General features: G+C 43.8%; 1 protein-coding gene across 1 annotated transcript in view; it reads left to right on the forward strand.

The window, feature by feature from the left end:
• The window catches only part of LOC311131306 (EVI5-like protein), a 31715-nt gene extending 8220 nt beyond the window's left edge, over positions 1-23495 (forward strand). Inside the window, exons 2-19 of the mRNA XM_084164203.1 lie at positions 3282-3656; positions 6030-6219; positions 6797-7021; positions 7451-7525; positions 7770-7895; positions 8440-8583; positions 8814-8903; positions 9798-9895; positions 10127-10187; positions 10358-10411; positions 11555-11695; positions 15467-15583; positions 15663-15803; positions 16618-16785; positions 17835-17981; positions 18410-18505; positions 18686-18781; positions 22073-23495. Of these exons, the coding sequence (XP_084020329.1) occupies positions 3421-3656; positions 6030-6219; positions 6797-7021; positions 7451-7525; positions 7770-7895; positions 8440-8583; positions 8814-8903; positions 9798-9895; positions 10127-10187; positions 10358-10411; positions 11555-11695; positions 15467-15583; positions 15663-15803; positions 16618-16785; positions 17835-17981; positions 18410-18505; positions 18686-18781; positions 22073-22387 (2520 nt within the window). The 5' untranslated portion in view covers positions 3282-3420 and the 3' untranslated portion in view covers positions 22388-23495. The remainder of the gene's footprint in view (positions 1-3281; positions 3657-6029; positions 6220-6796; positions 7022-7450; positions 7526-7769; positions 7896-8439; positions 8584-8813; positions 8904-9797; positions 9896-10126; positions 10188-10357; positions 10412-11554; positions 11696-15466; positions 15584-15662; positions 15804-16617; positions 16786-17834; positions 17982-18409; positions 18506-18685; positions 18782-22072) is intronic.
• The last annotated feature ends 933 nt before the right edge of the window (positions 23496-24428 follow it).

Raw genomic sequence — 24428 nt, forward strand, 5'->3', positions numbered from 1 at the left:
ATTACATCATGATCCATTAAATCCATACACATATAATGTGTGCGTCCCAAATGGCACCCTAATTCCTATATAGTGCACTCCTTTGACCAGAGCCCTGGTCAAAAGTATAGAGAATATGGTGCAATTTAGAGTGCACTATAGAGAAAAGGGTGCAATTTGAGACGCAACCAATGTCTTTATAAAAAAGTCTGTAAGTGAATGTTGAGCCACAGTGAGACTATGGCCATTATAGAATGTTATGTCATCATCCAGGGTGACTCAGGCCCACACCCTGATAACCGCTCCCTGAGCAAGTGGATGGCTATACTACCATTCACTGTGGATTTACTGTGATCAATTCACTTAGATAGGAATCAAGGGACTGTATGTCAATCAGTATTCAGTCTATTGATCATTCAATCAGTTGGGCCTAATCAAATTATTTTTGTTGACATAGAAATTGGCTCTATGAAAATGTCAATCGAATTATATTTTCAGAGCACTTAGCCATTTATCACAGCAATCAACCAACAGTTGACCTCTAAAGGCGTATAAGCATTGACTGTCGAGAGACATATGTATGTATGCATTTATGTATGTACACTACCAGTCAAAAGTTTTAGAACACCTACTCATTCAAGGGTTTTTCTTTATTTTGACTATTTTCTACATTGTAGAATAATAGTGAAGACATCAGAACTATGAAATAACACATATGGAATCATGTAGTAACCAAAAAAGTGTTAAACAAATAAGAAATATATATATATATATGAGATTCTTCAAATAGCCACCCTTTGCCTTGATGACAGCTTTGCACACTCTTGGCATTCTCTCAACCAGCGTCATGAGGTAGTCACCTGGAATGCATTACAATTAGAAGAGGACTGGCCACCCCTCATAGCCTGGTTCCTCTCTAGGTTTCTTCCTAGGTTTTCGCCTTTCTAGGGAGTTTTTCCTAGCCACCGTGCTTCTACACCTGCATTACTAGCTGTTTGGGGTTTTAGGCTGGGTTTCTGTACAGCACTTCGAGATATTAGCTGATGTAAGAAGGGCTATATAAAATAAAATTGATTGAAAAATTGATTGAATTAACAGGTGTGCCTTCTTAAAAGTGAATTTGTGGAATTTCTTTCCTTCCTAATGCGTTTGAGCCAATCAGTTGTGTTGTGACAAGGTAGGGGGTATACAGAAGATAGCCCTATTTGGTAAAAGACAAAGTCCATATTATGGCAAGAACAGCTCAAATAAGCATAGAGAAACGACAGTCCATCATTACTTAAAGACATGAAGGTCAGTCAATTGCTTGGGCCAAGGAACACGAGCAATGGACATTAGACCGGTGGAAATTTGTCCTTTGGTCTGGAGTCCAAATTGGAGATTTCTGTTCAAACCGCCATGTCTTTGTGAGATGCGGTGTGGGTGAACAGATGATCTCTGCGTGTGTAGTTCCCACTTTAAAGCATGGAGGAGGAGGTGTTATGGTGTGGGGGTGCTTTGCTGTTGAGACTGTCTGTGATTTATTTAGAATTCAAGGCACACTTAACCAGTATGGCTACCACAGCATTCTGCAGCGATACACCATCCCATCTGGCTTGGGCTTAGTGGGACTATCATTTGTTTTTCAACAGGACAATGACCCAACATACCTCCAGGCTGTGTAAGGGCTATTTTACCAAGGGCTATTTCACCAAGAAGGAGAGTGATGGAGTGCTGCATCAGATGACCTAGCCTCCACAATCCCCCGACCTCAACCAAATTGAGATGGTTTGGGATGAGTCGGACCGCAGAGTGAAGGAAAAGCAGCCAACAAGTGCTCAGCATATGTGGGAACTCCTTCAAGACTGTTGGAAAAGCATTCCAGGTGAAGCTGGTTGAGAGAATGCCAAGAGTGTGCAAAGCTGTCATCAAGAATGGCTATTTGAAGAATCTCAAATATAAAATATGTTTTGATTTGTTTAACACTTTTTTGTTTACTACATGATTCCATATGTGTTATTTCACAGTTTTGATGTATTCACTATTATTCTACAATGTAGAAAATAGTACAAATAAAAAAAAAAAAAATGGAATGAGTAGGTGTTCTAATACTTTTGACCGGTAGTTTATACTGAACAAAAATATAAACGCAACATGCATTCAAAGATTTTACTGCGTTATAGTTCATATAAGGAATTCAGTCAATTGAAATAAATACATGAGGCCCTAATCTATGGATTTACATGACTGGGAATACAGATATGCATCTGTTGGTCACAGATACCTTAACAAAAAACGGTGGGGCGTGGATCAGAAAATCAGTCCGTATCTGGTGTGACTACCATTTGCCTCATGCGGCGCAACACATCTCCTTCGCATAGAGTTGATCAGGCTATTGATTGTGGCCTGTGGAATGTTGTCCCACTCCTCTGGATATTGGTGGGAACTGGAACACGCTGTCGTACACGTCGATCGTTGAGTATGCAGGCCATGGAAGAACTGGGACATTTTCAGCTTCCAGGAACAGATCCTTGCGACATGGGACTGTGCATTATCATGCTGAAACATAAGGTGATGATGGCAGATGAATAGCACGACAGTGGACCTCAGGATCTCGTTACGATATCTCTGTGCATTCAAATTGACATTGATCAAATGCAATTGTGTTCGTTGTCTGTAGCTAATGCCTGCCCATACCATAACCCCACCGCTACCATGGGGTACTCTGTTCACAACGTTGACATCAGAAAACCAGTCGCCCACACAACGCCATACACGTGGTCAGCGGTTGTGAGGCCGGTTGGACGAAATGCCAAATTCTCTAAAACGACATTGTAGGCGGCTTATGGTAGAGAAATGAACATTCAATTCTCTGGCAACAGCTCTGGTGGACATTCCTGCAGTCAGCATGCCAATTGCACGCTCCCTCAACTTGAGACATCTGTGGCATTGTGTTGTGACAAAACTGCACATTTTAGAGTGGCTTTTTATTGTCCCCAGCACAAGGTGCACCTGTGTAATGATCATGCTGTTTAATCAGCTTCTTGATATGCCACACCTGTCATATGGATGGATTATCTTGGCAAATGAGAAATGTTCACTAACAGGGATGTAACCAAATTTGTGATATTCTTTGTTGTTGAAATAAGCTTTTTGTGCGTATGGAACATTTTATGGGATCTTTTATTTCAGCTCATGAAACATGGGACCAACACTTTACTTGTTGCATTTATATTTTTGTTCAATTGCATTTATATTTTTGTTCAATGTATGTCCTCGTGAATATGTCCTCGTAATTCAAATGTCCTCTAAATTCACAACAGGTTTGAGGAACCCTGATCCGATTGGCTCCACGCTCCGGCGCCGCCCTACCAGGTGACCCTACAGCGGGGGAGACGGGTGAGGAGATCCAGCCACAGCCTCCCCTGTCCCACAGTGCATTGCACCGTGCCCACCACCACCATGTCCACCCCCAGCGGCAGCCCCGAGAGAGAGGGCTCCACAGGGGGACCCAACCAGTTGGAGTGTCCCCCCTCCTCTCCCCCTGGCATGGACCACTCCATGGGCAGCCCCCTGCTCAGCCCGGACTCATCTTGCCAAGATGCCATGCTCTCGGCCCCCGCCGCCTCCCCCGCTGACTCGGAGAGCCTGAGCCCTGACGAGCTAGAGCTGCTGGCTAAGCTGGAGGAGCAGAACAGGTGAGAAAGAGATTGGAACTGGGGTTCACGTGTTGCACAGTAGCTATAGGTAACTGCCAAAATAAAGGAAACACCAACATAAAGTCTATTTTAATAGGGTGTTGAGCCACCAGAAGAGCTTCAATGCACCATGGCATAGATTCTACAAGTGTCTGGAACTCTATTGGAGGGATGCGACATCATTCTTCCTCGAGAAATTCCATAATTTGGTGTTTTGTTGACGGTGGTGGAAAACGCTGTCTCAGGCGTCGCTCCAGAATCTCCCATAAGTGTTCAATTGGGTTGAGATCTGGTGACTGAGACACACACACCCTTTAAACCCCCTATGCCCCTTTGAGACCCCTCTTTCAAAGTCACTGGGAGATCTTCTTCTAGCCATGGTGGCCAAAATAATGGGAGACTGGCTATGTTTATACATAGACCCTAAGCATGATGGGATGTTAATTGCTTAATTAATTCAGGAACCACACCTGTGTGGAAGCACCTGCTTACAATTGACTTTGTATGCCTCATTTACTCAAGTGTAATTTATTTTGGCAGTTACCTGTATGTTTCCATGAACTTGTCCAGTGGTTTTGTGTAGGCATTTAGAAAGTTTGCATAGAAAATAGATGCGACAATTGCCTGCCACGTTGCGTTTCCATTGAACTGTCTTGTGTCGATTTAAAAACAGCTGGACGTAATGACATCCCATCAAATTATTATTTTTGTATTTATAAAACCTAGTGTCAAATAAAAATGAAGTGGTTGAAGTGTTTCCATGATCCATTTATACAAATTGCGCATTAATAAATTGGCGACAGCCTGTATGCCCTCCCACCTATCTGTTTCATGTCTCCGGTAGCCCGCAAGAGCCAGCATGGATAGAATGCAAGAATTGACTAATATTTGCCATATTCTAATAATTGTCATGTGCCACCGTATCATCACAGTCCTTGCCATGGTGAAACTTGCACTCCTGTTGATCTGAAATAATTGGATAGTGAACTTGCATCCAGCCAACCAGAAAAGCAAGCGAAGCAATTCAGGCATTCTTGAAAGTCAGGACAATCCTTGTCCTGCAAAGAAACATTATTATTTTGCAAGTAGTTGGCATTTAGAATTAGATGTGGATTCAATCTTTATAGTTAGGCCTACATGATGTGCCCCTCGTAGGCCTACCTTAACAATTATTTGGCAATCATTTATTCTAAAAACAGTTTCCATCAGAATTTGTCGCAATAAAGAAAGTTCTACAAAATAAAAATCCACCCATATCGAACAGATAAATGTTGATCTTTAGAACATTTCTCCTATATCTGCCGTTTCCATTACACATGTCACCAAGATTTCTTTTCGCAATATTGCTTTTGTCAAATAAACCTGCCTACTGTTGCAAAATTAGTGCCTGGTGACTGGTCTTGCATGGCTGCCTTCAAGATCACTGCGCTGTTGTGAGAATGGCATTTGCTGATATTTTGCCAGGTAAATGATGATCCACTCGTGAACAGACAGGTACAGTCCAGCGATCCATCTGTGTTACAGAACATTGCTATGAGGCTTCCAGGTCTGTATGGGGTAGCAGAGGTTAGCCTCTCCCCGTTGTGGGTAGCTCCAGAGCAGATGCACTGAGCAGATGTCTCATTGGGCTGGAGGAGCCTCTGGCCAAGGCCTAGTGGGCCGGCTAGGCTAGCTGAGATACGCTTTGATGCCAGAGCTGGAACATTCTCTGTTGCACCTGCCTCTTCTGCCTCTGTGAGCTGGAGCTTTGCTGTTACTGCCACATAATTATAACCAATGTGCAAGCACACACTCAGTCTGTGTCTGAAATGGCACCCTATTCCCTATGTAGTGCACTACTTTTGACCAGGGTCCAGATGAGCTCTGGTCAAAAGCAGTGCACTATATAGGGGAAAAAAGCTGCCATTTTGCACGCACCCTCAGTGTGTCTACTATCAGAGTAGCTGCTACGGCCTTGAAACTGATAAGTCTCAACAAAAGGCCCAGTGTTTCACTATCAAGAGAGGTGCACTGCAAGGCTCAGTGACTTCACCTAGTAGTATTAAAGGTACTGCAGGTTGTTTGTGCCCTCTAGTGTTTTAGATTACATTCTCCCACATGATTTTCTACTACATCACTTGGGGTAAAAATGAAAAAACCTTTCAAGGTTTTTTAAACTCTTTACGTAAATTGAAGTGAACAGTCTAATTAATGCAAAAGAGAAATATAACATTAAGCCCGAAGAGTTTAACATTATGGATTAACAATAAAAATATATAAGCAAGTAATGGAAAGAAACAAGATGAGTAATGAAAGCATAAGTGACTCGAGTCACTCATGACCCTTATCTGACCATTGACCTCTAACCCCTTGACCCCCCTTCCTCCTCCCCAGACTTCTGGAGGCGGACTCCAAGTCGATGCGCTCAATGAGCGGCTCGCGGCGGAACAGCGGCTCGTCCCTGGTGTCCAGCTCCTCTGCCTCGTCCAACCTGTCCCACCTGGAGGAGGACACCTGGATCCTGTGGGGACGCATCGTCAACGAGTGGGACGAGTGGAGACGCAAGAAGGACAAGCTGCTCAAGGTGAGGGGTGGGAGGATGGATGAGTGATCGAGAGACTGATAGAGCGAAGGGAAGAGAGGGGAGAAGATGGAGAGATGGGATAAATGAGGGGAGGAGAGGGGGGGGAAGAGGAGATATGACGTGGGAGTGGTGGGCAGAGGAGAGATGGATGGATGGGTAAGGGAGAGGGTACATAGGGGATAGGGGGGATAAGATGGAGCGCGGGGACAGAGCAGAGAGGACGAATAAGGGGAGAGAGGACAGTAGGGAAGGTGAGAAGCGATGGATGAGTTGGAAAGGAGCAAGGAGAAGAGAGGAGAACATGGAGAGAGAGGATGGATGAGGGAGAGAGCAGACGGTGCCAGGGAAAAGGAGGGGAGAGGATGGAAAAAGGGAGAGGGGAACAGCAGGAGAGATTAGAGAGGAGAAAATGGGAGCGAGGACAAATGAGGAGAGAGCACAGATGGAGGGAGAAGAAAGGATAAGTGAAGATTAGAGACATATGAGAGGGTGTAGACATTCAGTATAGGCTAGGATGTAGAGTTTTACAGTAAACTGAGAATTTGACTTGTAAATAAACCTTTCTTTTCACCTCCAGGAGCTGATCCGTAAGGGCATCCCACACCACTTCCGGGCGATCGTGTGGCAGCTGCTGGGTAACGCCACAGACATGCCAGTGAAGAACCAGTACTCTGAGCTGCTCAAGATGTCCTCGCCCTGCGAAAAGCTCATCCGACGGGACATCGCCCGCACCTACCCCGAGCATGAGTTCTTCAAGGGCCAGGACAGCCTGGGTCAGGAGGTGCTCTTCAACGTCATGAAGGTGAGGGTGCATGACATTTTGACCTTTGACATGACTTTTTTTCTGCATTATTAGAATGTTGTCTCTTTGGTTCACATGGACAAACAGAATGGATTTGGTTTGATTAGTCCTTTTTATACTAGTGAGATGTGCAGTTTGATGAACAGTTAGAAGCAGTTACATCTGCATTGCTTGCTGTTTGGGGTTTTAGGCTGGGTTTCTGTATAGCACTTTGACATCTGCTGATGTAAAAAGGCCTTTATAAATACATTTGATTGATTGATTGAGTTAGATGTGTATATGAACTGTATGGGCCGGTTTCCCAGACACTGATTAAGCCTAGTCCTGGACTAAAAAGAATGGCAAATGGAGAATCTCTAAACTGAATCTGTGTCCGGGGAACCTCCCCTATGAGTATAGGTTTGTTCATATTGATGTCTGTGTGTGCAGGCGTATTCTCTGGTGGACAGGGAGGTGGGTTACTGCCAGGGCAGTGCCTTCATCGTGGGCCTGTTGCTCATGCAGGTAACGTCTCTTCAGCAGCCCTCTAGTCTAGACATCCCCCTCTCTTGCTATCACTCTACGTTGTGCTAAATACGGAATTGTCCTGATTCTACCCTTTTTCACTTGCTTATATGAATAAATTACCTCTGAGCTCCTGATTAGTGCGAACACACACACACACACACACACACACACACACACACACACACACACACACACACACACACACACACGGCCTGACCCTGTCTCTCCTGTGGCCCTCTAGATGCCAGAGGAGGAGGCGTTCTGTGTGTTTGTGCGTCTGATGCAGGAGTACCGTCTGAGGGAGCTGTTCAAACCAACCATGGCTGAGCTAGGCCTCTGTATCTACCAGTTTGAATACTTGCTGCAGGTAAATAAACTCTGTCTTTATTCATCTCCATATGTCACGCTGGCCAATGTAGAAGGTTGTATGCGTCCCAAATGGCACCTTATTCCCTATAAAGTGCATTACTTTTGACCAGGGCCAATAGGTCAAAAGTAGTGCACTATGTAGGGAATACAGTGCTATTTAGGACGCATCTATTGACAAATAAACTAAAAACCTTAAGGGCCTGGCAGGTGTCTGGGATTGAAATGATTGGTTTACCTCAAACATGTCTAGTTGTACCTAGGTTCATATACAGTGTACTGTAGTTGGGGAATAAGCACAGATATTGCAATGATAAAGTTGTCCACTATGGGGCAGCAAATAGATTCATACAGCACAGACTTGAGCTAGGTTAGTCCTTACATTTAAAAGTACCACTTTGAAACCATTATGGATTTGTAGCTGAACTAAAATCCCTATTAACGCTTCCTTCCCTCTCGTTCCCTCTCTTCCCTTCTTTCCCTTCCTCTTCCTCTCATCCACCCTTTTCCATTCCTCTTTTCCCTCTCTTTCCTTATCCCAACAGGAGCAGCTCCCGGAGCTGAACGTTCACTTCCGTTCTCAGAGTTTCCACACCTCCATGTACGCCTCCTCCTGGTTCCTCACTCTCTTCCTCACCTTCCTCCCCATGCCCGTCGCCACGCGCATCTTTGATATCTTCATGTACGAGGTAAGAGACTCACCACTGGTGTCTTATAGGTGAGTGTGAGAACGTGTTTGGGTGAACATATACTTAGAAAACATAAACATAGTGGATCTAATATACATTATGTCTGATTTATTTTAATTTTGTAACCTTTATTTCCAGGTTGTTCTCCTTAAGATAAAATCTATTCTACAAGAGAATCTTGTGATCTAGTACTGTGTGTGTTGAATTGAACTTTCATTCCCTGTCTTCAGGGTCTGGAGATTATATTTCGTGTGGGCATGGCCATTCTGCAGTACAACCAGACTGACCTCATCCAGCTGGACATGGAGGGCATGTCCCAGGTAACAACCACTAGCCCCCCATAGGACTCTGGTCAAAAGTAGTACACAATATATGGAATAGGGTGCATCACATAAAGGGCACTACAGCAGGGTTCCCCAGTAGGCTGTTTCACCATTAAATAATCCAGCTTTAAGGGACCAAATTCGGCCCGCGGGTGCTTTTATTTGGCCCCCCAAGTTGAGTTTTTTTTTATTTAAAAAATAATAATATTACTTTTCTTTCTTGGGCATAAAAGACTGTAGAATCACCAGAAAATGAGCTCAAAATGATTTTAATTTAGGAAATCTGTTCCCAAGTATTCCCATGGATAAATAGAGGCATATGTGATTGTATTAAAATGTAATCAAGGTTTGAAATTATAATTGTTTTGTCAAGTACTATATCCGTTCTTGCGGTCAATGTGCAGTGTACAAATTATTTATAACTATGTTCCGGCCCCCCGCCCATCCGCTCAAGGAAAAATCGGCCCACAGCTAAATCTAATTGGGGACCCCTGCACTATAGTATAAGTCATGAATTATCAATGTAGATAGACACAAGACTTGCTGCAAGCAAGAAAAACAAAAAAAGTGGAATTAACCACTGTATAAACATATGGGCATTTGTGAAGGGTCTTTACTTCAATTGTCATGTGATTACCTATACTGGACGTATTATTCTCGTTCATAGTGTATTAACAGGACATATTCTCGTTCATAGCGTATTAACAGGACATATTCTCGTTCGTAGCGTATTAACAGGACATATTCTCGTTCGTAGTGTATTAACAGGACATATGCTCGTTCATAGTGTATTAACAGGACATATGCTCGTTCATAGTGTATTAACAGGACATATTATTTTTCATAGTTTATTATATGGAGCTCTAACCATGTCTTTGCCTTCTCTCACAGCACTTCCAGAAGGTGATCCCCCACCAGTTTGACAGCTGCCCAGACAAGCTGATCCTGAGGGCCTACCAGGTTAAATACAACCCCAAGAGGATGAAGAAGTAGGTTCTGCATCTGATCATATATTAGAATAACAATACTGGCTTTAGGGTGTAGACTACAGTTGATATGGCCTAATGGGACCTGGTTTGTGGTGTTATTACTATACAAAGCATGCTTTTAGTTTAAGATTAGATTCGTTTCAGTTTTATTTGCACATAGTCAAATACATAAATGTACAATGGAAACATATTGTATGAATCTAACTCTGCTAAAATGCTTTTATTTGCCAGGTTGGAGAAAGAGTACACCACAATCAAGAACAAAGAGATGGAGGAGCAGATAGAGATTAAGGTGTGTGTGTGTGTGTGTGTGTGTGTGTGTGCATGTCTAACTTCTTCTTCTTCTTAATATATTAATAGGCCAACAGGAAAAACGTTTTTCTGTTTTACCTTGTATAATGACTAACACAGTTTCCTAACTGTCTCTCTACTCGTCTTAAATACAACAAAAAAAATCCACAGAGGTTACGCACAGAGAACAGGCTTCTGAAGCAAAGGATTGAGACATTGGAGAAGGTAAGAGATGGAAACTTGGCTTCGAGTCAGACACTCACTTTAGCGCTTATGTGAATAAGGTTGATGATGTACAATAAAACACAGCCAGAAACATATGAAGCTAAAATATAGCCATGCCAACTAATACTTATATCCTGTCACATTTACAGAATAAGTGAGGTTACTTAAGTTGTGAATGTACCTAAGGACAGAGATCATGTCTGTTGATTTTGTGTGCGTGAGTGGATGATTTAAATTGATGGGCCTTATTCTAGACCGGAGCCACTAAGTCTCTCCTTCTTTTCCAAGTACTCTGGCTTTTCTTTTCCCACTTTCTTCTCTCCTGTTGTTCTCTGAGTAAAGCTTTTTGTCTTTCTGTTCTCTTCTTTATTCCTTCTCTCACACAAACACACTGCCGCTCTTTCACTCTATATTATCGATTTCTCTCTCACCCTCTCTTCCCCTTCTCTTATTTATTTCCTGTTGTCATATTTCCGTTACTCGTTCGCCCTGTTCGCCCATTCCTTATCTTCCTCTTTATTTCTTCCTATTCTTTCCTTTTCCTCCTTTCCTTTTCTCTTCCTTTTCTTATCCTCTTCTTCCTCTCCTTCACCGGTGTTGTAGGAAAGTGCTGCTCTTGCAGACAGGCTGATACAGGTACAGTACTGGAAAACCATCTCTCCTCTCCTCCTCTCACACCTTCCTTCCTCCTGCACTTCCTCTCTCCGTCTCCTTGACAGTGACCAATCAATGCCTGACTTCTGCATGAGAGAATGTTTGTTTGTCTGTCCGTCAGACCATGCTCCCCCTTCACCGCATGTGCATCTGTGTGTCCATGGCAGGAGCTCTAATACTAAGGCCTACAGCCCTGCATGTGGCATGTGGAAACACAGGTGTACCCAAGGCACTGTTTTAGGCCCTTTGTCATTTATTAGGATAGAAATGTCTTTGTAGGGTAATTACAACCTAATAGGATAGGATACAGAAGAGCCATTTATATTCTACTCTGTCAACTCCTAATATCTAACCTCAATAGTGAAAGTGTTAACGCTAAGCCCCAATTCCCTCTAAATTCAAACCAACGTTGTCGATACCCCCCAGACACATTCCCTATAACTGACACGGCCCCCTCTGGTCTCTGACCCTCTATCTTAACTATTCCAGGGTCAGGTGACGCGGGCGCAGGAGGCTGAGGAGAACTACGTGATCAAGCGGGAGCTGGCGGTGGTGAGGCAGCAGTTCAGCGTGACCAGCCAGAACCTGGAGAAAGCCCAGGACACCATCGGAGAACTGCAGCGGGAGAAGGTAAGGAATGATCTGGAGTCAGTGTGGGTGAGATATTGGGATGCTGCAGGGGCAGGGACTCAGATGTAGAACTGATCTAGAGTCAGGCTTTGATGAACGGTGCACCCGTCTTTCGCTAAGAGATTATAAGTAAAAAACTATATTGCAATGGGTAACAAGTTCTAAAAGGTACAAATTGACAACAAAAGAAATGTGATGCGCCAGTGACTGGTATGGAAAATTACAAGCACTAGGCTGTATAGTCAGTGGTTGCCCTTGTGGTTGTTGTTTTTCTTGTTTGGGGAACTGACTCATTCTGATGGTCTTCTGCTCGTAAAATATCAACATAATTTTTTGCGAATTTGACTTGTCATTTCAAAAATAGTTACATTCTAAATCGATGATGCTGAGAAATTCTTCGGCTAAAAAAATAAAGGCTGGTGTTGGCGAGAACGGGGAAGTGTCAAAGTGAATTTCCCCAAACCAGTTTGTGTTGAGTTGTGAACTCAATCTGGCCAGAGTGACACAGTTAGTGGCTGTTGGATGATGCAAACTATCGGTCTGCATCATAATTAAGTGTCAAAATATGTATTGGCCGTGTATATACAATTTATAGAAAATATGTCTAGAAGTCAACTGCTGCAGTGCATGCGTGTTATTCTGGCCTTTTGCTATTCATACCATGTAACATAATAACAACGTGTTTTTTAAACAGTTCAGTGTAACTCCGTGTATGGATGTTCGTGATTTTTTAAGTTCAGGATCAAGTTTCATTGTAAGTGTAGGGTAGCACTTTGATGATAGTGGACAGGCTGGTAAACACTTTCTTAGTTTCTCTTTATGGATCTTATCTGAAAATGTAAAATACAGAAACTGAATCACTACCAAAGTAACCCGTTTGACGCTCAAGTACAGTAAATCTGGGTGTGTTTTAGTATGGTGTTGCTTGTCAATGTATTGACTGTTTCTAATGTAGAGTCATTGCTTTCAGTTGCCAGTAGAGAAACATCGTACATTATAAATAAAATAAAATGTTATTTGTCACGTGCCGAATACAACAGGTATAGACCTTACAGTGAAATGCTTACTTACAAGCCCTTAACCAACAATGCAGTTAAGAAAATAGAGTTAAGAAAATATTTACTAAATAAACTAAAGTTTAAAAAAAGTAACACAATAAAATAACAATAACGAGGCTATATATACATGGGGTACTGGTACCGAGTCAATGTGCGGGGGTACAGGTTAGTCGAGGTAATTGAGGTAATATGTACATATAGGTAGGGGTAAAATGACTATGCATAGGTAATAAACAGCGAGTAGCAGCAGTGTAAAAACAAAGGGGGGGGGGGGGGGGGGGGGGGGGGTCAATGCAAATAGTCCGGGTGGCCATTTGATTAATTGTTCAGCAGTCTTATGGCTTGGGGGTAGAAGCTGTTAAGGATCCTTTTGGACCTAGACTTGGCGCTTCGGTACCGCTTGCCGTGTGGTAGCAGAGAGAACAGTCTATGACAGTCGGTGATCAGGCCTACCACTGTTGTGTCGTCAGCAAACTTAATGATGGTGTTGGAGTAGTGCTTGGCCACGCAGTCGTGGGTAAACCGGGAGTGTACAGGAGGGAACTAGGCACGCACCCCTGAGGGGCCCCCGTGTTGAGGATCAGCGTGGCATTTGTGTTGTTGCCTACCCTTACCACCTGGGGGCGGCCCGTCAGGAAGTCCAAGATCCAGTTGCAGAGGGAGGTGTTTAGTCCCAGGGTCCTTAGCTTAGTGATTAGCTTTGCGGGCACTATGGTGTTGAACGCCGAGCTGTAGTCAATGAACAACATTCTCACATAGGTGTTCCTTTTGTCCAGGTGGGAAAGGGCAGTGTGGAGTGCGATTGAGATTGTGTCATCTGTGGATCTGTTGGGGCACTTCATAGCTACCAACGTGAGTGCTATGGGCGGTAGTCATTGTATAGAGTTTGATTGACCTGTTTGAAATCCATAGTGTTATAACATTGTGTTCACCCAGGGCTGGTGTTGTATTAGCCAGTTGTATGTGCCATCTAATGTATAGGTGTAGACAGACAGCCATGGTGAGGTGGACAATAGTGTGATATTGAAAGCGTAGACAGACAGACAATGCCTGTAGCCCAGCTGGTACAGCACAAAAGGGGTTCAGTTAGTAGTTTTTTGACCCCTTCTCCCCAATTTCGTGATATTCAATTAGTAGTTAGTGTTGTTCCATCGCTGCCACTCCCGCTGCGCCACTCGGGAGGCCGGGGTTCGGTTATTCTATTGTAGATATGTTTTGGCAGCTGTGTGTCGCCTGTCCTTGTGTGTTTGTGTGTGTTGTATGCTACAGCAACACTGAATGCTCCTCTGTGACTTTGCCTCAAGGTGCGCTGCATCATGTGTGCAGCACACTTGTTGTTTTTGTCTATTCAAACACGTGTTTGTCAGTTAGTGCTTGAATCCGTTTTGAATGCAAGTCCCCAACTACGGCAAAAACAAAAGATGACGATATGTTTCTGTTACTAAATGTGTCAGGAACCACAACTCTTTCTACAGACGTTGGTTTCACAGTTTCAATTCAAAGGGCTTTATTGGCATGGGAAACATATGTTTACATTGCCAAAGCAAATGAAATAGATAATAAACAAAAGTGAAATAAACAGAAATGAACAGTAAACATTACACTCACAAAAGTTTCAAAGGAATAGAGACATTTCAAATGTCATATTATGGCTATGTAGTATTTTAACAATGTGCAGTTTCTCTTCACACTAATTACACTCATTCACCATGTGACGAATAGGGTGTGTGAGAGTTCACACGTCTCGACATTGTTTCCTTGACTGTCTCCTCCTCCTCCATCAGTCTTTCAACACACAGTGAACTAGGTTTAGATCTACTAGAATTGGGGCCATGGAGAGAATCAGTAGTATAGGTGTGTGTGGTGTTGTTGCTATGGAATTGGAGTTTCAGGTGTGGTCAGATAGTGTGTTGTGCCTCCGATGACTAGCCTGAGTATATTACCAAGCCAGAACTCTCACACCCCCACCTCTCACTTCTCTCTCACATTGAAACTGAGTGGGTACTTTAATTCACAAAGAAAGAAAGGCTTTTATGCCATGCATACACCTACAAATATATTGGTTTCTCACTCTCTTAGTCTGTCCCAACTTTATCTCTCACCATCTCTCTCTGTCTCTTCTCTCTGAAATGCATCTAGTGAGAAACGGCCATGTTTTCGGGTTGGTTGCAGTCTTTGCCCACCACATCCCTTCTGTCCATCCCACCACAACTATCACAGCCACAGCTACACAGAGCTGTACTCCACATCTCCTTTTAGTACATCACTCATTTATCAGCTTGGGTGTACACAAATGAGGTGAATCCACCTCGTGGATACACTGATAGACTGAGCGGTTCCCATATCCTGCCATTTAGACAATCTTCTGACCCAATCAATCAATCACATGTATTTTAAAAAGGCATTTTTACATTAGCAGTCGCAAAGTACTATACAGATACCCAGCCTAAATCCCCAAAGAGAAAGTGCTGCAGAAGTACAGTGGCTAGGAAAAACTCCCTAGAAAGGCAGGAACCTAGGAAGAAACCTAGAGAGGAACCAGTCTCTGAGGGTTGGCCCAGTCCTCTTCTGACTTTGCTGGGTGGATGATCTTTATCTTCTGATGCCTTAGTACACAGAGTAGTTTGTGATTGGTTGGTATGTGTAGTGTCAGTTTGGTATTGGTCCCAGTGTGTTGTCTCAGTTTATAATTGGTCCATGTGTTGTGTCTCAGTACACAGAGCAGTTTGTGACCGGTCTGCAGACGCAGCTGGAGCAGTCCCGGCTGCAGGAGGTGGAGCTACTGGGAGCCCTCAAAGAGATGCAGGACAAAGTACTGGACCTAGAGAAGGTAAGAGAACACACCTGTGCGTGTGTGTGTGTGTGTCGTTGTATCTGTGTGTTTCATATCTTCATCGTGTGCGTTCCAGAGGAGCAGCTCTCTGCCTGATGAGAACAACGTGGCCCAGCTGCAGGATGAGCTGAAGCTGGTGAAGCTCAGAGAGCTGGAGACACTGCACTCCTTCAGAGAGATGCAGGACACGGTGACCGAGCTCAACCAGCGCTGGCAGGTAAGTAACACACCACAGAGGTCTGTACAGTAGGGAACGGAAGGCTTTAGAAGGGGAGAGCATAGTAAAGTTGACTAGAAGAACAGTGTTTATGTAACAGTATCTGTGCCTTTCCTCGCCCCAACCTGGATTTGAACCAGGGACCCTCTGCACACCTCAACAGTCAACCTCGAAGCATCGTTACCCATCGCTCCACAAAAAGGGAAACAACTACTTCAAGGTCTCAGAGCGAGTGACATCACTGATTGAAACTGTACCAGCGCGCACCGCAAACTAGCTAGCCATTTCACACCGGTTACACTCACCCCCTTTGACCTACTCCTTTTCCGCAGCAACCAATGATCCAGGTCAACAGCATCAATGCAACAGTGTTGCTTCTGTCCCTCTCCTAGCCCCAACCTGGGTTTGAACCAGGGACCCTCTGCACACATTGACAACAGTCAGCATCGTTACCCATCGCTCCACAAAAGCTGCGGCCCTTGCACAGCAATGGAAACGACTACTTCAAGGTCTCAGAGCGAGTGACGTCACCGCTAACTAGCTAGCCATTTCACACCGGTTACATTTAGTGGTAGGTAGATGAATAGATCTACTAGTGAATCAACAAGATTACAGTGGAGTCATCACACCATAAAAGGATGAAGGATACATTCAGCAAACCTCTACTCTCTGTCACCACTCAGACATGAAAGTAATCCCAAAGATGTAAACCAGCAGGGGCACAAGAAAGAGAGAGATAGATGGAGAACCTATGCACCATGGTTGTGGCTCTCTAACCTGTTCTTCGTCTCGGTTCCTCTCTCTCTCTCTCCAGCACCACATGTCAAAAAGCGGTGGGGTTGGAGGTCACTGGAAGGAATCCCCCAAGAAGAACGCCCTGAACGAGCTGCAGGACAAGCTGATGGGGGTGCGTCTGAGAGAGGCCCAGGCCCAGGCTGAACTCAGGGAGGTCAAACTCAAAGCCATACAGCTGGAGAGCCAGGTCAGTGGAGTAACACTATGGTGAAATACTTTAGCCTGATCTCAGATCTGTTTGTGCTATATTATTGATTTAGTCTGTTCCCAGGTCTGTTGCACGTAACAATGACCATAGGAGTTGGCAAGACGGCAGAAGCAGTTCTGGGACCAGCCTAGGGAAATGCATTGTGTTGGATCACATTTCTAATAGATATTTTCATTAGGCCTAAATGACTAGGGGGTAATTCTTACATCAAATACTGTGTGGAAATGATAGATATATTCCAAGGACAAATAGTGTGACATTATATGACATTGTGAAAGGACAATGCAGTATAAAAGTGGTAAGGAAGATACATTGACCGTCTCATCTTTTTGATTTATGGAAAGTACCTCGCTCAGTGTTTTAACATTCAGTTCCACACTCATGTTTCTCACCCTGATGAGTGAGATGTTTGTTGTGGTGGATTATTCACAGCTCTATACAACAACATAGGCACACACACACACATTTTCTTTACAGTTCATCACTTTGGGCCTCAGGTTGGCATTTATTGGGATGACTCATGTACTGGAGGCAGCTCTGTAGAGGGGTCACTAGCTGGCACAGCCACAGTCATAAAAGCAGATTTGAAACCTAACCATAAATTAAGACTAAAAAGCTCATTTTTGTTTTCATTTTTGTTTATAATATAGCCAATTTTGACTTTGCAGCCTGCCCATCTAGTGGAAATCGCTCAGCTCTGCCTCCAGGACAAGATTCATCCCAATAAACGTCAACCTGCTTTTGGGCCTTAATGTAACTTGACAAGCGTGTGCATAACTCAGTTTCACATAAATAATGCATTGATGTCAACGGGTGATTTGAGTGTGTGGAAGTACAAGTTGTTCATTTCTCAAATTAGCTTTTTGTTACAAACTTGATTATTTCTTGTTGAAACACTTAGACAGAGGCAGACAACTAATATCATATACATTACATTAAAATACTTGTAATTTCACAGACGCTAATCCAGAGTGACTAATTACGCTTTCAGCCTTCTGACAGTGTCCCCACTCTCTCTTCACCTTCAGAACCAGATTCATGGCAAGCTGATTGGGCGCCATGAGGTGGAGAGCGCCGCCCTGCAGGAGAGGCTGCAGCAGCTGGCAGGCCAGAACAAGGGGCTGCAGGCCCAGCTCACCGAGATGAAGAGGAAACAGGCTGAGCTCGACTGCAAGGTGGGGGAGAGGCAGAGGATGGAGGTAGCCAATGGTAGCATTGATATGTGTGGGATAAGTGGGCTGCAAGGTAAGACGGGAGAGGGAGAGGAAGATGCAGAAAGAGGGAGGGATGGATGGAAGTGGGAGGAGAGGGGGAGTGGAGAAGGTATGGGGCGGATGGAGGAAGGTAGTGGAGTAAGTGGACTGACTGCCAGGTGAGAAGATGGTGGGAGGGAGAGAGATGGGTAAAGGAGAGGGTGGGGGGAAATGGAAGCAGTCAAGGGTGACATTAATAAGTGGGCTGTGTGTGTGAGGCTGCAATTCAAACAGACGCTATTGCACAACTAGATGGACTAGTGGCTTTCACTCAGGCTTTGCACCAGAGGTGATTTTTCTCATTCTGTCTTTTCTTTTCTGTTCTACCACTCTCTTCCCTCTCTCTGTAGAGTAAAGAGGAGGTGATGGCGGTGCGCTTGCGGGAGGCTGACAGCATGGCTGCCATGGCTGAGCTCAGACAGAAGATAGCTGAGCTGGAGATACAGGTGTGGTGTTTGTATACAGATCTAAACTTGACTTTCATATTGACTGGATGTCATTGTCAAGTGAATTTAGATTTCTTCTGGGTGGTATGTGTGCATTGGAGAGATCGTCTTCCCTGCTTCTTTGGCGTTGACTGTTCGGTTGCGTACGTGAGTTTGTGTGTCTAACCCTGTGTCCTACAGAAGGAGGAGGGTCTGATCCAGGGTCAGCTGAACCACTCTGACTCCAGGCAGTATATCACCCAGCTTCGAGACCAGATCGGAGAGCTCAAGAACGAGGTCACACACACATTTAACATTTTAGTCATTTAGCAGACACTCTTATCCAGAGCAACTTGCAGTAGGGACTTCATACATTTGCATACTTTTTTTTGGTTCTGGTCCCCTGTGGGAATGGAACCCACAACCCTGGCGTTGCAAGCGCAATGCTCTACCAACTGAGCCACACGGGACCACCCCCACACACACCAGTAAAAGCTGGGGTTAGTTTAGCCATTGAAACCCAGCTACATGTGAATCAGATCCCCTCATGCTTTTTGTATTTCCCTGAAATGATAGATGTTGGTCGCCACATGAAGCATGACATACTAGAATCTACCTTTCTTGCAATCAGGGAACACTGGCCTTCCTTTGTATGACATTTCCAACCAAAAAACAGACATACCCCTTCAAAACCCCAGACCTCAGAAAGAGAGCGATGAATGCGTGTGAGAACTAGACAACACTGATTCTCACATGCTTAAAAACACACACACACACACAAACACAGCTGAACCACGCTATACACTTGCTCATTCAGAGAGAGGCTATGCGTGAGAAGGATGTCAGAGGAGGGAGTGATGACACTGCCTTGCCCTTTTCTGTTCACTAGTTCTTAGAGTGCATACTGTAGGTTATATTCATCATATGGAGCCTTTCCGTAAAGAGTACCGAAATATTCATGACAAAGTCGAAATTAGCAAGCAGTAATTTTCCGGTCTCAAAATTCCTAGCAATTCAACTGAGTTACTGTGTATTAAAATATGGTTCAAGTTTAGAAATGAGAAATTCACCTTCAGAAGGCACAACAGGCATCTATTTAGCAAATTAATTCATGTTTTGGTGTTGGACCGTATCATAACTAGAGATTCACATGTTTTTTTAGTAACTTCAAGTTATGATTTTAAAGTGCTTGTCATGCCAATGACTTTTGAATATTCTGATTTGTCCCTGAACAATATGATTCATTTCAACATAGTACAGTATTGATACACTTCGGAAAGGGCTGAACTAGAATCAGATCTGTTTTTCCCAGACAGCATAGTGTACATGATTGAGCTCTGCTGTACACCGAGACAGAAGAGGAAGAGGTGGGCGAGTGCCTAGTCATAGTGTTCCTATTGGTTAACCACTACCCTCCCCCTCCTACCAGCCTAATTCAATACAAATCTCAGAGTTTTCTGTAAGTACTGAATCAGTGTGGTATCTACACATGCACACACACATACGCTCACACAGACACACACGTACTTGCTGAAGCGGAGACCGGCTGTGGCTTGTCACGCAAGGGATACCTACTACACGTCATTGATGCAGGTTTCATATGTGATCGCACACACACATACTGGTGAAATGGTTGGTGCTTCAGCAGGTTCTTTCATAGTAAAACAGACTTAAATCTGTACTGGCAGCTGAAAATCCACAGGCAATCTGACTTTCTGTAAAGCTTATCGACAGACCTTCTCAACCTATTTACAGTTGAAGTCGGAAGTTTACATACACCTTAGCCAAATACATTTAAACTCAGTTTTTCACAATTCCTGACATTTAATCCTAGCAAACATTCCTTGTCTTAGGTCAGTTAGGATCACCACTTTATTTTAAGAATGTGAAATGTCAGAATAATAGTAGAGAGAATTATTTATTTCAGCTTTTATTTCTTTCATCACATTCCCAGTGAGTCAGAAGTTTACATACACTCAATTAGTATTTGGTAGAAATGCCTTTAAATTGTTTAACTTGGGTCAAACGTTTCGGGTAGCCTTCCACAAGCTTCCCACAATAAGTTGGGTGAATTTTGGCCCATTCTTCCTGACAGAGCTGGTGTAACTGAGTCAGGTTTGTAGGCCTCGCTCACACACGCCTTTTCAGTTCTGCCCACACATTTTCTATAGGATGGAGGTCAGGGCTTTGTGATGGCCACTCCAATACCTTGACTTTGTTGTCCTTAAGCCATTTTGCCACAACTTTGGAAGTATGCTTGGGGTCATTGTCCATTTGGAAGACCCATTTGCGACCAAGCTTTAACTTCCTGACTGATGTCTTGAGATGTTGCTTCAATATATCCACATAATTCTCCTTCCTCATGATGCCATCTATTTTGTGAAGTGCACCAGTCCCTCCTGCAGCAAAGCACCCCCACAGCATGATGCTGCCACCCCCGTGCTTCACGGTTGGGATGGTGTTCTTCTGCTTGCAAGCCATCCCCTTTTTCCTCCAAACATAACGATGGTCATTATGGCCAAACAGTTCTATTTTTGTTTCATCAGACCAGAGGACATTTCTCGAAAGTATGATCTTTGTCCCCATGTGCAGTTGCAAACCGTAGTCTGCCTTTTTTATGGCGGTTTTGGAGCAGTGGCTTCTTCCTTGCTGAGCGGCCTTTCAGGTTATGTCGATATAGGACTTGTTTTACTGTGGATATAGATACTTTTGTACCTGTTTCCTCCAGCATCTTCACAAGGTCCTTTGCTGTTGTTCTGGGATTGATTTGCACTTTTCGCACCAAAGTACGTTCATCTCTAGGAGACAGAACGCGTCTCCTTCCTGAGTGGTATGACGGCTGCGTGGTCCCATGGTGTTTATACTTGCATACTATTGTTTGTACAGATGAACGTGGTACCTTCAGGCGTTTGGAAATTGCTCCCAAGGATGAACCAGACTTGTGGAGGTCTACACAATTCTTTTTCTGAGGTCTTGGCTGATTTCTTTTGATTTTCCCATGATGTCCAGCAAAGAGGCACTGAGTTTGAAGGTAGTCCTTGAAATTCATCCACAGGTACACCTCCAATTGACTCAAATGATGTCAATTAGCCTATCAGAAGCTTCTAAAGCCATGACATCATTTTCTGGAATTTTCCAAGCTGTTTAAAGGCACAGTCAACTTAGTGTATGTAAAATTTTTTTTAGAAAAATTACTTGTGTCATGCACAAAGTAGATGTCCTAACCGACTTGCCAAAACTATTGTTTGTTAACAAGAAATTTGTGGAGTGGTTGAAAAATGAGTTTTAATGACTCTAACCTAAGTTTATGTAAACTTCCGACTTCAACTGTATCAGTTACCAGGTACTAGATTTAGAACACACCCACACACAGAGTTAAATCCAGTCTGACGTGCTCTCACCGCAGGCTACAACACCATACCAGGTTGCTATAGAAATGGGTCACTTTCCAACCAGTGTACACACTCTTCTCACCAACTGAAACACCACCAAAAGCCTTTCTTTGTGAGATCAGTAATATCCTAGATGATTGTGATAATGATCTACGGGTATGAATGTCTTAAATATCCTTATTTCTTTCTCTTTTAGATCAGGCAGCTCCGCGGGCAGCGCTCCAAGTTCGCCCCTAGTTCCCGGGATGGGGGTGGGGGCTACCCGGACCTGTGTTTAGCTAGCCCCTCGTCGGCCGGAGTCGACTACCTGAGCTCGGATGAGGACCTGCTCCCCAGCCCCATCCCCCCCGACGCCATGTACCCCGCCCTGCCCCACCCCCACCCCTCGGCCAGGCTGGACAGCGAGGGCAGCACCGACAGCGAAGCGGAGGCCCACCCGGACCACCCCCACCACGGCCCCTCGCAGCAGCTCTACACTAGCATGGTGTGTGCTGAGGTCCTGGACAACTGAGCCATGGAGGTCCCTGGAACTCCCTGGTCCTGACCTAGACTACTGAAGTTACAGTAGATATACTGTACTCACCCCAAATTTACTGTACTACTGTTCTCACCCTAAACTACTGTAACCTGTAACAGACATCCTCCCCTCCTTCGTGCTGGTGCCATGGTCTCTCCTCTTTTTGTAATTCTCTTCTCTCCATCTCCCCCTTTTACCTCTCTCTTCACTCCTCTCTCTCCTTCACTCTGATCTCTCTCTTTATCTCACTCGCTCTCCCTCAATCTCTTTCTCCTCTACATTCTCACCGGCAGACCATGTTTTCCCTATGGGGGTATAGTCAATTCCCCTCTCCTGTCCTGTCCTTGCCATTAGTTTCCACACTGCACTCCGGACCCGAGTGAAAAACATTTTACTTCAGTACGCTCGCTCACTGTGCAGCAAGCATATCCTATCCACACAGAAAAACAAGAAAATAAAAGGGACTGAAAATTGACAAAATAAAAGCTTTCAACTTTCAATACTCCAACCATACCACACAGCAGTGACTATGAGATGCATAGGACATCGCTTTGATGAAATGATTCCCCTCAAATTGGAAGGACTTCAATATGGACTTGGGATCGGTGAAAGAGGAGATGGATGTCTTATTTGGCTTGACCCTGCTCGTACTGTACTGTCCCATGAGAGATGTGAAACATACTGTCTCCCTCCATCTCTTTCCTCCTCCTTTTCTCCCAGAAAAGTTGATCACCCTCTCGATCTCTCCTATTCTCTCTGTCTCTCTCTTTCTGTCATTCCATCATTCCAGGAAGACCCATTAGCCACCTACACTGCCTGTTAAAATAGAAACAACCATCCACTGTAACCTCACAATACACACTCTTCAAAGAAATGGGAGGGAATGATGGAAGGATAGAGGTAGGAGAAGAGAGGAGTAAGGTATGGACTTGTACACATCAATATCATAAGGATGTTACTAGATGACATCCCATGCATAGATTAATATTATCAATTTACCTTACTGAAATATGTATGTTGTGTGTCTCAATGCCTTGCAAATGAAACAAGGCAAGCAAATTACGATGGGTAATGTAAAAAATAATCTCTACGTTGCCAAATCATTGTTGTTTTTTCTGCTATTATTTATGTTATTATTTATTTTAATATTTTTTTATATATCTATATAAATATATAGATACCGACAGCGGCCAAACTTTATATATACGTTGAGTTCCATCGGTCCTTTGTGCCAAATTGAATCCTAACGCTGAGGTGTCAACGGACGGGGTAATTAACGATGCATGTAAGAGACAGAACGAACACGCTGCTATGATTTTCCTTTTTTCTCCCAGTCTTTCTCCCAGGAATCAGTTGCGAGTGCAAAAACTACCGTGAAGAAATTGTTGAATGGTTATGGCTATACTTCATAATGATGTCTCTACCTATGGCTTATGAAATACCCACACATATAGAACTCCTTTATAAACTATTTGAAATGTGTTAAGGCATTTTTAAACCCTAAGAGCAGATATTAACCCACAAGTGTTTGTAAAAGGACAACAATGGCTCAGTCAATCATTCATTTTGTCTAATGGTGAGGCTATAGTTTGACTAGTTTGGGACTGATTGGCATGTGTCCGTCAAAAGGCTGTGTGAGTGAAGTGAAGGGGTTAATTTGAAGTTGTAAAAAAAATATGAGAAAGCTATTTGTTGGTATTGACCGATCAGAGGCAATAAAAAAATAAGAGCTACAAGTGTACGGTTCAGATCATCATAAATATAATTATCAAGTTGGACCAGGGTCATCACTCTTGTTTATGTCTCTGCTGTTCTCGTCTCAGTCATGGTAATGTATTATGATGTGTCAATACCTCTCCTTCCAGAACATCCAACTGTGACATCACTTCCTCTTTCTACTGCCTGTTACCAATAGGATTTAGGGATGGATGGAAACATTCAGTTGAATGTGTTTACTGAAAATGTCTGATTATCTGATGCATGCTGTTACTACAGCTTCAGATGGCTATAATGCACAGGTGTCAGACTGGAATCA

Source organism: Coregonus lavaretus, assembly GCF_964263955.1.
Source record: "Coregonus lavaretus genome assembly, chromosome: 6".
Classification (NCBI taxonomy): domain Eukaryota; kingdom Metazoa; phylum Chordata; class Actinopteri; order Salmoniformes; family Salmonidae; genus Coregonus; species Coregonus lavaretus.